This window comes from Cricetulus griseus (assembly GCF_003668045.3).
Source record: "Cricetulus griseus strain 17A/GY chromosome 1 unlocalized genomic scaffold, alternate assembly CriGri-PICRH-1.0 chr1_1, whole genome shotgun sequence".
Lineage (NCBI taxonomy): Eukaryota > Metazoa > Chordata > Mammalia > Rodentia > Cricetidae > Cricetulus > Cricetulus griseus.
In genome coordinates, this window is record NW_023276807.1 from 173,898,752 (window position 1) to 173,915,436 (window position 16,685).

Consider the following 16,685-nt stretch of genomic DNA (forward strand, 5'->3'; position numbering starts at 1 on the left):
CTGGCTGATTCTGGGCTCCCAGCCTCCAGGCCTGTGAGAGCAAGAGTTTGCACCTGCCTGATGTCTGATTTAGTAGCTACATTAAGACAAGTTTCCCTAGACCACAGGTGGTAGCCTCCCAAAGTTATGCCATGGGCTAGGCCAGGTCTCCTATTCAGCTGAGCCAGGGAATCCCTGTGGTCTTGAGCACTTGCAAAGCTATGTTATGCGTAGGCTGCAAATGTCCCATGGGCCTCCAGGGCAGGGTGAGGAGGGCTCATGAACAGAGGGAGGGAGGTGCTCTTTGTAATGACTAGGCCTGGTCTGGAAAAAGGTATGCAGAAGCCAAGGGGCAAGCCACCACTGAAGGCCAATAAGGAACCACTCCCATGATCACCTGGTGTGGTGGGGGTTGGGGGTTGTCACAAAGGAAGGACATACAAGGAAAGCCCTGTCAAATTCCAGGGACCTCTGAATTTTTGTCAGTCGGGGGAAATTCCAACACAAGGGAAGGCCTCTCCAGATTTAGGAAGTGAGACTGGGAAGTAGTCTCAAAAGCTCCCGGTAGCCTCCATCTCCTGTTCTCCTACTCCCTCCTTCCTTCTAGAGTTCAGAAAAAAATCCTACCAAGATGTCCAAGCAGGCAGCCTTGAGCAGGGTGATCTGGTCTGCGATGGTCAGGCCGGTGAAGCCCGGCAGACGCTTGGCGAACTCCACGATCTTAATAATGCACTTGGTGGCCAGCTCACTGAATTTGTCCCAGAGGCCCAAGTCCAGTCGGACCCGATGGTCAGCACTGGAATTCTAAAAGGGAGGGAGAAGAGGAATGAGTGACAATATGACACCAGGAGGTAGGGATGAGCTGCTTCCCTCAAATAGGCTCACAAGTGCTTTCTGTGAGCTTCCTCTGATTCCTGCTTTCAAATTGCACAGACTTTTCCACCAGCCACAAACATCCAGCGAGCAAATGAGGGTAAGCTGCTCTGTGTAGTCATCTACTCCTAATGAAGGAGGGACAGATCTGTTGTTGTCTATGCCAGGAACCGATGCCTCTAGACATTGATTATCACTGCTTACTACTGCTATGTGAGTGTTGTGAGGGGCAACAGCTTCAGTCTGCCCTAGGTCAAATTTGAGTCAAATGAAGCCTCTGGATCTACTCTTAGGAGACTCAGGAACATGCTAAGTACCACAAGGGCACCATGAGCCCCAGATAACATACAAAGCCCAGGAGCCACCCAAGACAATGCACAGGGGCAGCTATGGAGAGCAAACCACACTTCAATACTGTCCTGATGCTCAATAATCTCTATATAGTGGATGGCAGGGTGTCATCAATACAATGGAGGTGGATACCCATCTGTAGCAGCCATAAGCATTGTACTAAAGGGAGGAAGGCAGATGCACAAGACTGGGCCATCCCAGGGCATCATAGAGAAGGCAATGCTGCACCGATGGAGGATGGGGCAGTGACTTCTGGGGACAATGAATAGGGTGGTGATCACAGATGCAGGAGCAACCTTTCCATAGTGTTGGCAATGGTCTTCAACGCATCAATGCATATCCTTTGAGAAGATGAAGCATTAAATTCATGTAAATTCATGTAAATTAAATTTACATTAAATTCATGTAAATTAGACTCCAGAAGCTTAACTCAAATAAAAAGGGACTTTGATTGGCTGAAGTGTGAACCTTCTCTGAGTTCCATGTAAAGCAAATGAGGAGGAGAGACTAGCACAAGAAAGTATAGAGTGAGCAGTTCAGGTGTCCAAGAGGCTTGCCTTACTCAGTGGTGACACTGCAGTTTCTAGTCATACTTAGAACACACACTGATGCACTGAAGGGCAGGATGGTGGCAGCTCTGCATATACACAGAATATTAACTACTGTGGCAGAGGTGTGAGGAACCAGAAGGTAGCCTATAGTGGCCAGAGGCACTTTACAAAAGTACAGTGGAACAGAAGGTGGTCAGCAGTGGCCAAAGGGCTTCTGATACTGTTCAACTTCCATGTTGCATTGAAATGTCTCATAAGAAAGCAAAGGTCAAAAAGTGCCATAGTGCAGTTAATGATGCCGAAGCTAAGAGCTTGGGGCCTAACAGGTTCTCAGAGCTACAGTCTTAGGTGTGGCATACATGAGTCAAATGTCCCAGATGTATACACGTTGTCACATTGTCCCACTCCTACCCAGGTGACATCCTTTGGATTACTTTCTCTCTCTCTCTCTCTCTCTCTCTCTCTCTCTCTCTCTCTCTCTCTCTCTCTCTCTCGCTTTCTCTCTCTCCCCTCCCTTTCCTCCCTCATCTCTAAGGCTAAAAGCTGGCCCCTGCTGATCTCTCTCTCAACTTTCTCAGCTCTATCCTTTCAGGTCTCTTTGCTTTGCCTGATGATTGGCCATGGCCCAGCGCAGGCCTTCGTACTTTCAGTTTCCCCTGCATCAGGTACTCTCTCAAGTCTTTGATCAGTGTCCTTAGCCTTCTATGAAGAATGCCCACCTTCTAGCACTTCCCCCTTCATATCCTGTGTGTGATTACAGTGCTGGATGATTATGGCTCTCACCTCTAAATCTGTGGCTCACTTCCTTGGCTCTTTGGTTGGCAGACAACACAGTGAGCACTTAGTAGAGCCCAGTAAAGTTGAGTGACAGTCTCATAAGCCTTTGCTTGTCTGAGATACCACAGAACAACTGTCATTCTGTACAAGAGACACCAAGGGGCTGTTTCTCCTGAAAGTAACCTAGACATCTTCATGAATTCTGGAAATCCAAGACAAACTGAACCATGTAAGGACACTAGATTCCCTCGGCCTTGTGTATGGCTCTCTTGACAAATACTTCTCTATCTCTGCAAATGCAATTCAGCATTGCAAACCAATAACTTCTGTGCCCTGTTTCAGTCAGATCTGTCCACAGAAGTTAGTAAAGCCATCTTTGCTTCTAACATCAGTGAGAATCCAGAGGAAGAGTTTGAAGATGGGAATCTAAAGGAGGCCTCAGAATGGTGGTGGCCATGATGGCTTCCACAGTGTCCCCAGAGAAACAAGCATGCATCTTCCAGATTAATTCTGTGTATTCCTCAAAGATCTTTGTGGAACACAGTACTCTCAGGAGTGTGTGCGTGCAAGATCAAGACATGTGGCCATTCTGGCCGTAATTAAATTTAATAGGCAGTTTATCCCTTTCACAGAAATATGCCACAGAGGAGAGGGGCAGAGGCGAGCTTGGTGGGAAATCACTTTACAATGGAGTATCCATCTGGAAAAAATGACATTGCTGGATGCAGCCAGTGTGAAGGAAATCTTCATCAGCTTTGGATGAGCTGCTCCATCATGCAAGAGTGGGAGTGGGAGGGGGGCCTATGGCTCCTTCTATTAAAACAGTGAGCAACCCAGTAACGGCCTGTCAATCTAGCTCACGATTATGCAAACTGAAGGCAAAAGGCAGTTAATAAAACACAAAATAACCCCGTGTTTTATTATCCTGGCTGCTGGATTCATAGGCATGAGGCTTGAAATGGCTCCTACATTATCTTCCTGCTGCAGTAGGTGGAGAGTGTGGCCTGCTGGGGTTGGTGATGAAAGCAGCTACAGAGAGCACTGACAGGGCTGGGGAAAAGATGCTCAGAAGCAGGTGAGGATGAAGAGGAAGAGGAGGTGAGGGGTAAGGGGATAGACACTGGGGCTGAGCCCGCCCTTACTGTGGGTAGGATGTGCTGCCTGCCTGGGAAGTCCCCTGGGCTTCTATGGAAAAGTAAGTTTCCCAGAATGCTGTGGCCCACAGTCCCCCAGGGCCTTCTTGGGAAAAGCCCAGCCCTGTCAATCCAGTTAAATGCTATCTTCTGCCATGGCACAGCCTTTCTGCTAGATGACTCTCTCAGTTGCTTTGCTGGCTGGCATCTCTTTCAGAAAAATACTCACTGGCAGAGACAAGATCTGCTGTGTCTAAAAGCCTGCTGGCAGATGATTGGCAGATCCTAGGCAGGTCAGCGGTTTATTTGAGGGCTTTTAAGCTAAGGAGTGAAGAGAAAAATCTCTTCTGTTTTCTCTTCCTTCATGGAGCTGTGGATGGAACCCAGGGCCATGTGCATGCCAGGCTAGTACTCTCCCACCAAGCCCCATCCCCTACCCTGGCTCTCCCAGTCAAGTTCTCACAGGGGAACCATGGTCTGGCAATCATCCTTGCTGTCTCTCAAGGGATGGGGTTTGGGGTGTAAGCTACAAAAAGACACAGAAGAATTGAGTTTAACTTCTGTGGAAGTGTTGAGAGCCTCTCCCAAGTAGCTGCCCTCCTTAGGCCTGGAGTTGTTTGCCTATCTCAAGAGGCAGGTGTTCTCCAAGTCCTATTCATGAGGTGGCTCTGTCTTCTGTGTTCCACTTCTCTGTCATGTACATACATGCTCTTAATGTAGCCACTCCTTGTTTAGGCTGCCTCAGACATGGGGCCTTCTATCTGTTCTACTCTCCATTCCACAACACTCCATGAGGTAGGGACAGTTACGGCTCTATTTGGCTGACAGAGAGGCTATGGCCCAGAAAATGGCAGTGGCCTGCACAGGATCCCTGAGCAAGCAGAGGGGATGGCACTCACCCGTTCAGACAGGCTGCGGCAGCCATGCTTTTCTTGGTGTTTCATCTCTTATTTCCTGGTGAGAACTTAATGTCACTTAAACTTTGCATTGTGTTTGTGACTTCCTTCCTGGTCCTATGCTCTCATGAGATAGCTACAAGGTATCAGCACCACCATTATGAGGATGTCATTCATGAGACCAGAATCTTTCTGGTCAATAAACAGGACCCTAGATACCATGACACCATGTCCTTTGATGCATAACAGCTAGGCATGTATGCCAGTGGGAGAACAAAGATAAGCTCTAAGAAAGCTAAAGGAGATGGTGCTTGTGGGAAGCTGGAAGGAGGAAGCAAGAAAAGGTAAAGACAGCCACCAAAGGCAGAAGCTGTAGGAGGCATGCCTGGGACTGTCACAGGCAATGGCCCTGCTCACACACTGAGTGTGGACTTCCACTCCCCTGCCATGGGAGGCAAAGAAAATGTAGCTTCAAGTTACCCAGTAAGTGAAACTTTTCGGTGGTAGCTACATGAGACCAACATGGTAAGAACTGAATACATTTGGCTTGAACATGGCAGGCAGGTGTGTGTAGTACAGGGAACTGTGACTTAGAGAGTCATGTCAAGGTAACAGAGCTTTGAGGTAACAGGGGGGTCAGAACTCTGGTCTCATGATCCCCCAAAGCATCTTACCCAAACCTGGGTACATCTCCCCTAAGAGTCAGCCTCTCTGAGTTCTAGGTTTTTCTTTCCTGGCCACACATGTGATTTCTCTTAAGAAAAAGCAAGCCCTTGCCTGCAGGTGCCTGAAATTGCTCACACACCTGCTGTTGTAAAGCTTGTCTCCCAGAGTCTGTTCTGTCTGTATCAGAATCATTATATACATGATTCTGTCTGAGCATTAAAGTACCTTGAATCTTCATGGTTCAAGGTAGCAAACCTCTGCCAGGACAATTTATGTCCCACCAATCCCCACTAGCAGAGTGAACAGCAGCACATAGAAAAGTGCCCTGTGCCTGTGCTGCTAGGAAACTAGGGTCACAATCACCACCTTACTTTTCTAGAATCCAGGCATATGGCTGTAAATGACATCGAGACACTCACAGGACCCAGGAGACAACCCTCTACTCTGCATACCTTTTCTGCCAGAAACTGTGTAAGACTTACAGAACCATCTGGCTACATGTGAAGCCTATAGTACCAAAATAACCACTATAGAGATGAGTCCAGGCTCAAAGGGTGATGTAAGTGCCACCTTAGCAGCATCACACAGCTTGGAACCTGGTGGTGGGCTTCCTGCTCAGGTCTGGAGAAGAGGATGGTGGGTGTGTATTTGTGCCCTTCCTTCATCCAGTCTTGCTTCTCCCCAGACCTCCCAATGCATTTCCAATTGACTAACTATAACTTGAGAAATAAAAGCCACAGTGAAAGATCTGCAGAGGTGGCTGTCTGCTTCTTCCCTGCCCACTTATGCCACAGGCGCCTGACATGTGTGCCACCCCAGGAAAGGGGCAGGAAGTTTCTTGCCTTTGAAGCAACTGGCTCCCTATAAAAAGCTTTGAACAAATGCTGAGTTCGGAACTGGGAGCATGCAGAGGATGTGCTGTGGCTGCTGTTATTTATGTGTGTTCCCACCTACTTCCAGAAAGGATTTGAGGTCCTTTACACTGGAAACAAAGCCAGATCTGTGCAGAGATGGCAAGAAGAAAGGAGCAGCTGGAGGCAGCTCAGAGCACTGAGTGACTGGTACACTATCCTGAAGGCTGTCCTGCTGCCTGGCAGGGAGGGGCTGGCCTCTGATTAACTTCTGCTTCTTTTCCTCCTCCTATTCCATTGAAATGGTCCCCCACTTGGGACTGCTGGTGGCCAGGAGCCAGGTGGGCTCAATGGTGGTGTAAATTTGAAATGTTCCCCATACGTTCATGTCTGAGTACTTGCTCCCAGGCAGATGCTGCTGCTTCTGGAGACCGTGGAACCGTCATTGACAAGGACTAGCTGGAACAGGGTCAGGGTCACTGGTGGCTAAACTTTGAAGGTCATATCCAGCCACTGTTTGCTGCTGTAACTTTTGCTTCTTGGTCACTTCAACCCACCTTATTCTGTGCCATGAGTGGAAATAACCCCACACTCTCTCCACCTCCCCCTGCCATGAGAAGAAGTACCCCTGCACTTTTTCCACCTCCCCCTGCCATGAGTGCAAGTACTCCCACACTCTCTCCACCTCCCCTGCCATGAGGGAAAGTACTCCTGCACTTCTCTACCATGGCACATCCTCTGAAACTATGAGCCAAAATAACTATTTCCTCCACAGAATGGCCTTTTGGGGGCTGTGGCTTTTCAGTGTGGTTTGAGTAGAGCTACTTCAGTGTCCCAGAAACTCGTGAAAAGATTCTAGCCATGCCCAGGGACTGCAACCTGTGGTGCTCAGGATTGCCAGATGCCTCGGAGACCCATGAGCTCAGAAAGTGTCACTCTCCATCCTTCTCAGCTTCCACACATGCAAAATTCTCTGGTTGACCAGGGGACCCGTTGCTTGGTATCACTGCAGCCACTGCTCCCATAGGAGCCTTGGGCTCCCTGGGTGTCCACCTGGCAAGTCCCAGCACCGAGTTGTTCAGAGCCCTCTGGGCTTCCATAGCCACCTCTGCCATTTACTGATAGGCACTAACATCCAAGCATAGGACACCATGTACTCCTCAAGTGTGACTTCAAAGCTCCTCTCCTCACTGTCCCTGCTCCTTCCTGGCAGGGCATAATCATTGTTTCTTTTTATCCTAAGGATTTCCATGCTATTATTTTTCCAGCATGCCTTTTTACCAGACCAGATATGGGGAACCCTTAAGCACGTTTACTAGCCAGGAATATAGGCAACAATATGAATCTTGGAAAGAGGTCAGAATGGCAGTGTAGTTGTATGTATTGATTCATTCCTCAAGTATCTCCTGAGTGCCCAGAGTGTGCCTAAAACTTGGAGTGTACATAATACTGAATAAAATACATGCTAACCTTCCTTGGAAAAGTCAAAGTCCCATGAGCCATCTGGAGCATCCTCTGACCGAAGATTCCCACAAACTCTTATCCCTCTCTCTGCCCCTTTCTTCATTTGTAACCTTAGTGAAAGCTACTTCTCACTGAACAGTGGAACACATGGGACCACCTATTCATGGAGCCCATATCACCCTGTCCTGTACCCTTCCAGGCTTTCCTGAGTTATACCCTCCTAGAATCCAGACCATGACCCGGAGAATGATGGCTCCATAATCCTGCCTGGAATCTACAACTGGATTGATATTTAAAAGATGGATCCCAGATGCCCTCCAGGTCAGATGTCTGCCACAACCTATGTAAAAAATTTCTGGCTTGAGCAGACCATAATTCCCAAGAGGAGACACAAATGCAATTATTTTGTGCTGCCAGCGCTCAGCATGTAGCCCCTCACACAATTGGATCCCAGAGATGAAGAGCTGCCATAGCCCCTGTCCTAATGCTGCACGTGGAGGAGAGCCACCAGGTGTCCTGCCTGGCTGCCAGGCAGGCCCAGGGCTGGACTGGGTGAGCATTCTTGCCAAGCACAGGAAACTGTATGGGAACCATGTAGGTGCACAAGAGCCTGTGCCCACATCCCTGGCATCCTGGGCAGGCGCCTCTTACCGTGGTGTATTTGCCCAGCTGGCAGAGTGAGGGGAAGGTTTCTTGGTGGGCTTTGCGGATCTTCTCTGTGAGGTCATCTAGCTCTGCTGTCATCTCATAACTCTCTGTGCATTCCTGCTTTGAAGGCTCCTTCTTCTTCTTGTTCCTGTCATTCCTGACGGCTGGAAAAGGGAGATGAGAGGTCATGGAGGGCCAGGCCATGTGCCTGAGCAAGAAGTCCCCTCTCCCAGCCCTGACACTTGGAATAGGAGCAGCCAGAAAGGCGGGAGCAGTTCTCAGCCACCATAGGAACTCGGCCGCCTCTGGCAGAACTGTGTCTGCCTTTCTCCATGCACTGTGTGTGCACTTCAGTCTGTGTAAGCTTGACCCGTAAGAAGCTCCAACACAGGCTGCATGTCATGAGTGGGAAGGGTCCTAAGGGGTGTCCTCAGTGACTGAGCTGCAAGGATCCTGTCCTGGCTAGATGGTGTTTTTGCTGTTGTTGTTTGTTTTGTTTTATCAATTTGCCACAAACTAGAGTTACCTGGGAAGAAGAAACTCAACTGAGAAAATGTCTCCATCAGATTGCCTGTAGGCAAACCTGTAGGGTATATCTTGATGAATGATTGATATGATGGGGCCCAGTTCACCCCTGGCAGATAGCCCTAGGTGTTATAAGAAAGCAGGCTGAGCAAGCCATGAGGAGCAAGCCAGTGAGCAGTATTCCTCCATGGCCTCTGTTTCAGTGTCTGCTTCTAGGTCCTTTCCCTAAGTTCTTGCCATGACTTCCCTCACTGATGGACTACTACCTCGAAGATGAAATAACCCACCCCACAATTTGCTTTTGGTCATGATATTTATCCCATCAAAGGAACCCTTACTGACAGGTCCTTATACCTGGGAGCCAGGTCACTCAGCAAGATTACTTCATAGTGAGGTGTGACCTATCTGAGTTGTCTCATTTCTTTACTTTTTTGTTTTTCAGAATCAACTGACTGGTACCTAAAAAGATTCCTTTTCCTATGGCTTGTGTGCTTAGACTTCCTGTGTTAACCAAACAATATCTTGTTATTTATAATGTTATTTAAAACACTACAAACCCCTCAGCCATGACAACTGTCTACTCAGGCACCTGTTTATTCAGAGACCTAATTCCAGGACATTTGTAGCTGGCTGATCCTCAGCAGATAGGTACCACCTGGCTCTGCACACCCCTGCCCAACAGGACATTGGTACACAGAGGGTTCATGACTCAGAGCTATGGGACAGGCCCCTCTCTGGGCCAGTTCTCTCCATGGCTGTAAATGAGTGCAATGCAAAACTCTAGCTCTTGGTGGGAACCTGAAACCCAGGCAGGCAGATAAATGATACCAGATAACATGACCCCTCCAGGGAGTCCTTGTTCACTGGGGTGTCAGAGCCCAGGCTGCCTGGATGTGTACAATGCCAGCATGACCTGGGCATGTGTGATGCAAGATGACCCAGGTCATAATCTGATCTGCCTAAGAGGATTTGGCCTGGCTGTCTCCCTAAGGGCACATAGGTCACCAGGATACACAGTGTCCTTACTAGAAAGACCTCAAGCACTGCATGGACAGGAGATGGGGTTGTGTGTGAAAGGGGAGAGAGGATGGGGATGGAGGAGGAATGGAAGGAAGTGGGAGTGGCCAAAGGCACAGAGAAGAAGTTACTGTCTGTGTAAGCAGCTCATAGGGCCAGGAGAGACCACTTATTGGAAGAGGAACACTCTGGGTGTCTTGATACCTGAACCTGGAGGTTTGACCACAGAACTCACCTAGTCCCCTTTCAAGGAGGAGAGCTGCCAAGTTCTCTCTTTACCAGATCCACTTACTACCAAGGAAGTGGACACAGGCTGGTACCTTCCTTCTTGGTCCCTGGAACAGCTATTCTAAGCAATGGAGAAACAGAGGCCCAAGCAGGGGTTTTATGGTATGCTCTTGTAGCTCTGTGACTAGATAGACCTTCCTTGGAGATGTAGGGACAGGACCCAAGGCTTCATGTTGCAAAGTGTGTGTGTGTGTGTGTGTGTGTGTGTGTGTGTGTGTGTGTGTGTGTGTGTAGACACAACACAACAGAAGCAGCACACAGAGTGGCAGAATGGTGGTCCCTAGACTCTCTTGAGGAATGGTATTCTGCTAGGGAGAGGATGCTGTATCCTGAAGGGTTGTGTGTAGTTATCTAAGGCTCCTGTACAAGACATTAGACCCCTCCTTTGACATTCCTCTGCTTTAGCCAACAAAGGTTAAACCTAAGCAACAAGGGTCTTTACCAAACAGCTCTGAGAGAACTTGGATTTTTTTCTTACAATTACAACATGACCCAGCAGCTCTTTTCTTGCCACACACCTCAGAGAACTAACTTAACAGCAATACACATGAAAAATGCAAACATGAATCTCACTATTCCTACCACCGACCCCAACATGCCACTTGTGGTGGCAGCTTACGATTTTAAAGGTTTAGTCCATTATCATCAAGGCAGGGAATATGACAACTGGGGTTATGGCAGCATTCGGGAAGACATGGTGCTGAAGAATTCAACACCTTGATCCAACGGCACAGGAAGTAGTCTGAGACACTTGGAGGTATCTTGAGCATATATGAGACCTCAAAACCTGCCATCACAGTGACACACTTCTTCCAAGGCTACACCTCCTAATTGTGCCACTTCTTTTGGGAACCTTTTTCTTTTAAACCACCACATTCCACTGCCTATCCCCCAAAGGGTTGTAGCCATATCATAATGTAAAACTGCATTCAGTCCAACTTCAAATGTTCCCATAGTCTATAACAGTCCCAAATTTATTTAAAAGTCTCAAGTTCAAAATTTCACTTGTAAAATTAAAATAAAAACGCAGATCACATACTTCTAACATATAGTGGTAAATGATATACATCACTGCTCCAAAACATAGGGAAGGGAGCATACTGGAAATTTACTGGACCAAAGCAAGACTGAAAACCAGCTGGGCAAGCTCCAAACTGCATCATCATGTCTGCCATTGAAGCAGTCTTTAGATCTCCCAACTCCTTTCAGCTTTGTTGACTGCAACACACTTCTTTCTCTTGGGATGGTTCCACTCTCTGTTAGTAGCTCTCCTTGGCAGGTAACCCTTGGCTCTGGATCTCCAATATCTTGGGGTCTCCAAGGCAATCCAGGCTTTAACTTCACAACTTCACACAATGGCCTCCCTAGGCCCCCATTTGGGCACCCCCCACACACACACACAGACATGCCTGGCCTCAGCAGCTTTCCTTAGTTGTGGAGGCAAATTTCATAACCCATTTCCTTTATTCTTAACTCCAGAATCATGTGGCTGAAGTTGCCAAGTTCTGTTGCTTACTGGGGCTGGAACGTAGCTCCCTTATTCAATTACATCTTCACCAACTTTGTTTTCAATAGTTTCCTTCATGCCCAAAGCTTGGCTGTCCTGAAACTGGATCTGTAGACCAGGCTGGCCTTGAACTCAGATCTTTCAATTCTATTTTCACCAGCTTTCTTTTTTCGATGGTTACCTTCACTGTCTAAGCTTGGCTTTTCTGGAACTTGTTCTGTAGACCAGACTGGCCTCAAACTCAGAGATCTGCCAGCCTCTGCCTCTGGAGTGCTGGGATTAAAAGTGTGCACCAGCAACCAGCTCTTTAATTCCTTTTCACACACTGGAAACTTAACTGGATGGGACATTGCCCTGAGGTCATCACCCCCTTTATTCTTAATCTATTTAACTCCTTGAACTGAGAACTCAGCTCCATTCCACTTTCTGGCACTCCTTTTCTCCTCATGTATTTGTCTTTGCTCAGCTTTCTCCTTTTCACTATAAATCTTCATTAGCGTTAACACTCAAAACCACACAACAGAGTCTATACTAGCCTGTTTTGAGATTTCCTCTGCCAATGGAATTAATACAAAACTCTTCACTTTAGCCTCAGGCAAACTTTCAGACAAGGGCAAAAGGCAGCCATATTCTTCACCAAAATATCACAGGAATGATTTATAGGTAACATACTAAAATTCTTCTCCTTTGAAACCTCTTGATCCAGGATCCCACAGTTTGAATCACACTCAGCACCATTCTCTTCCATGCTCCTACTAGTATGGCTCATTAAGCAACACTTAAATCATTCAACTGCTTTTCTAATCTACAATCCCACGGTCCATATTCCTTCAAACAAAAGCATGGTCAGGCCTATCACAGCAATACCCCAGTCCCTGATATCAACTTCTGTCTTAGTCAGGATTTCTATCGCTGTGAAGAGATAGCATGACCATGACAATTTTTATAAAGGAAAACATTTAATTGTGGTGGCAGCATACAGTTTCAAAGATTTAGTCCATTATCATCATGTTGGGGAGCATTGGCTGGGGGTATGGTGTTATGCAGGCAGACATGGTACTCGAGAATCTACATCTTGATTCAAAGGTAACAGGAAGTAGTCTGAGACAGACAGAGGTATCTTGAGCATATATGAGACCTCAAAGACCTCATAGTGGTATACTTCCTCTAAGACCATACCTACTCTAACAAAGCCATACCTCCTAATAATACCACTCCCTTTGGGGGTCATTTTCTTTCAAACCACCACACCAGGCAACATACTTTTCCATTTGTATGCAATATCCACAGACAGACAGCAATGGTTGGGAAGGGTGAGGTTGTGGGAGGGAGATTGAGGGAGGAATCTTGGTTGCAGAGTTTCCCCTTGAGGAGGGGAAGGTGTCTGGATTTCATAGTGGTGCAGGGCTGTTAATCCATGAACATAGCACACTGAAGGATACACCTTCACATGACTAATACTAAGATATGTAGCTTTTGGAGAGAGTTTCGCCTAACAGATAGTCACTAAGCCAGAACCAGAGGCCAGATGTCGCCTTTGACCCTCAAACACATATCAGAGCAGTTCCAGTGAGGGGGCAGCTAGAGTCTTAAACTCATGGAATCCTCCAGGAACTGAACCAACATCTTATCATCATTCCCTTTCTAGGGATCAAGAACCCCCTCCCTGAAAGCCACAGAGCAAGATTTCAGTGGAATACATAGAAAAGCAGAGAAAGGGGGAGACTCCAAAGGAAATAAGCAAGCCTACTACCTCTCTGTAGTAGTTGTTACCAGAAAGCTGTGTGATGTTTTCCCAAAGCCTCTGCCTCTGAATGGATTCTGGACACTGGAGGGTTGAATCCTCTCAAGAGCCGTGGCCCTGTTATCATATCTACTGCAATCTGAACTCTAGACTGCTTATTGTAACCTGAAAGCATCCTGCATGCCTCACAGGCACCTGGAAAGATGGGATGTGGATACTGTGGAGGCCCTGCATCTTGCAGGTGATCTGGCTGGTTGTGAACTCCACATAGACTGTGGCTCTTCAGTGCTGCATGATGCCTGTCACACAAAATGATAATGGAGTTCTGTGATGTCACTGAGAACTCTGCATGCACAATGCTGTGTGAGGTCCTCACTCTGGCTGCAAGTGGTGATGCAGGGCATGAGGAGGGTGCACTGAGGGGTAGTGAGGGCAATGGGCAGAGATCCCATGATCCTTTTCTCTGGAAGGCTGGGGTGTGGAACTGTGCTTTGTGGCAGCCTCAAACTTCTCTCTCCCACAAAGCACCTGGCTGTTACACACACAACCACCCATCCACAATGGCCATGGGGGTTAACAAGAAGCTTCCCAGCAGCCCACTCCTGAGAGGACAGTGGGTGGGGACATAGGGTCATGCATGGTGAGCTTGCATCACAGTCTGTTCCTCGCCCCACTGCTCTGGGGACCACAGAAAAGGCAAAGCTTTATTTTACTTTCTCTGTATCCCCGAAGCTTAATATGGCCCAACTCACAGTGAGCTTTCAGGGACTGTGCTGTGAATGGCAAGGAGGATGGGTGATTAAATAGGGGTTCCATCCTTTTGTGGGGGGCATGTATGTGGCCAGATGCAGTTCATCTGAGATGTTGCCTCCTAAAATTAACAGCCTTACTGTCACCCAGTGGTCTGCAGAGGAGTCACTGAGTGCTCCTGTCCCTTAGCAGTGGCCAGGAGGGTGATGTAAGGGTGGTGATGGGGGGGGGGGCGGTGATTTATGCACCTGTGATAGGACCTGGCCCAATGTTTGCAAAGCGCTTCCTGGAGTAAAGGTGCTTCATAAATATCAGGCATTCTGCTCATGAGGGGCAAAGCGTTACAAATCAGATTTGGTGGCATGAAAGTAACATATTTATGATCCACTATCATATTGCAAATGAAATGAATGTAATAAAAGTGTCACTTATACAAATACCTCTGATGTACAGATCCCGACCTATGAATATGAAAACAGACACCCAAGCACTTTTATTTCAATGTCTAATCATGGAAATAAATGAAGCCATGTTCATTTTAATGTGTGCACTTGTGCATGTATCTGGAATATTGATTTTCATACACATGATAAAAATTTAATGCAGGAAACATGGGAAAGCTGCAAGCCCCACCTGGGCCCAGGAAGAGGACAACAATGCTCTCCTGAAAACTTTTTGTCATCAAAAAGAGAAAATACCAGCCATGATGTATTTTGTTCGTAAAGACTATTTTATTTTCACTTTAGCAAAGGGAGCACAACGGCCTATTTATTCTTGCTTGAAATTAAAGTCTGAAACACGCACATTCCGACTCCTCAGCTCTCTGCTAACTGCAAGAGTAATGGGTCACAGCTGGTCTGAAGCCATGCTGTAACTATTGTACTGAGATCCTCAAGAGGAGAACACGGAAGTACAGTCTAATCTGAGTTTAAAGACTGTTTTCTGGACTATGCATGTAAAAGAACTCGGGACCTGAAGGCAGGGGATACATCACTAATTGCTAAGGCTCCTTTCTCCTAACTTAAGAGTTCACAGTTGCTGCCCAAGCACTTATTAGGGATGATCACAGTGTGAAGGTGGGCTGAGCTGGGGTGCTAGAATGCTTCCTCCACTCCTGGAAGGTAGAGGCTGTCTGTTCCCTAATAAAGAACATGTCACACATATACTGGTTGGAATTCAGACACAGAGAGGAAGATGAGTGTTGACAAGGCAGAGGCTGGGCTTTCTTCCCATTCAGTTTGAAGGTACTATTGAAGCAGCCCAAGTGTTAGTGTAATGAAATAATCCTTTTATTCCTTGGGACCTTGATTTCCATTACTCCACACATCTCCAAGCACGCCACATGACTGCGCATGTGGAAGGCTTCTATACCCCACAACTGCCAACTGGGTGTCCATTGTGCCTGGGAGCAGAGTGGGACACTGTCTGAATTCTGTAGATTCAGTAGAATTCTCTAGTCAAGTGCAGAGGAAACCATCTGGGTGCAGCATCTCAAAAGTTTAGCAAGGCCCTTATGGCCTGGACCAGCTTTTCCTAAAGCTACTCTGAGCAGCAGAGGAGAGTCTTGTATACCACCTGTCCAGAGGCCAAATGCTTCTCAAACTACTTATATTAATGAGACCATGAGATGATTCTAAACACAGCCTTCCCCATGTGACTTTTAGGAATGGAGACCCTATCTGTGCATGCTGACATTCTTCCATTCCTTTCCCTCCTCTGTCTCAGCAGGTGTGGCCAACCTTGTGGGGATGGATGTGTTTTTCTGGTGGCCACACTTGCAAGGCAAGTTTAGGGTATTGAGGCTCTCTTTCAGTGACATGTTAACTACAGGAATCATTTTCAGTTTAACTGTATGAAAGATGGCAAAGAAGATGGGCTTGGTGACAAACGTTTGTCTTCCCAGTCGCTGTAGAAGCTTGAGCAGGAGGATCATAAGTTTAAGGCTAGCTTGGACAATATAGTGAGGCCTGTATCAGAGCAAGAATAATTAAAGAGAAGCCTGGTGCTACAGTGTCACAGGAAGTAGTGCTTCCTCTTGCATGTGAGGCATTGGATTTAATCGCCAGGACTGCAAAGCATGCAAACACAAAGCAACCAACCACCTATCCTGCCCACTCCTGCCTGAGCTCAGTGGGCAAAGAGAATATTTGAGTGTGCTGTGCTGTGTAAGGGCAGGCACTGGGCATGTGCAATCAGTGACTGCAGACAGTTTCTGTAATCTTTCCGTGTCAGTTGGTGGCACTTTGTGTCACTCCTCTGGCAGCAAGAGGCTGCTTCAGTGATACTTTTGCATCTCTGACTTTGCATTTGTAGTGGTTGTCCTTTGTAGGTGAAGGCTGAGGCCATGGCCTTAACACATGACAATGGGAATGGAAGAAGACACTGGGCCTGGTTTAGCCATCTGACTCTGAACAAACACTCACCTGCTACTCATCTTGTTTTTTATATTATATTATTTACTTATTTGTTTACTTACTTTGTTTTGAGACAGAGTCTCCCTGTATAGCTCTGGCTGTCCTGGAACTTGCTATGTAGATCAGGCTTGTCTCCAACTCACAGAAATCTACCTGTCTCTGCCTTCCACGTACTGGGATTAAAAAAATACAACACCATACCCAGTCCTTTGCCTTGCTTTAAAAAACTCCATTGTGGAGAGTTCAGGGTC

At 47.2% G+C, this 16,685-nt stretch overlaps 1 protein-coding gene across 3 annotated transcripts in view; it reads right to left on the minus strand.

Moving 5' to 3' along the window:
* Rarb (retinoic acid receptor beta) overlaps positions 1–16,685 on the minus strand; it is a 349,488-nt gene that overhangs the window by 6,044 nt on the left and 326,759 nt on the right. For all 3 annotated transcript variants that reach the window (XM_035452138.1, XM_035452139.1, XM_027389383.2), the window contains exons 4-5: positions 8,193–8,353; positions 607–783 (exon numbers count right to left, since the gene is read on the minus strand). In XM_035452138.1, coding sequence (XP_035308029.1) covers positions 607–783; positions 8,193–8,353 — 338 coding nt within the window. The remainder of the gene's footprint in view (positions 1–606; positions 784–8,192; positions 8,354–16,685) is intronic.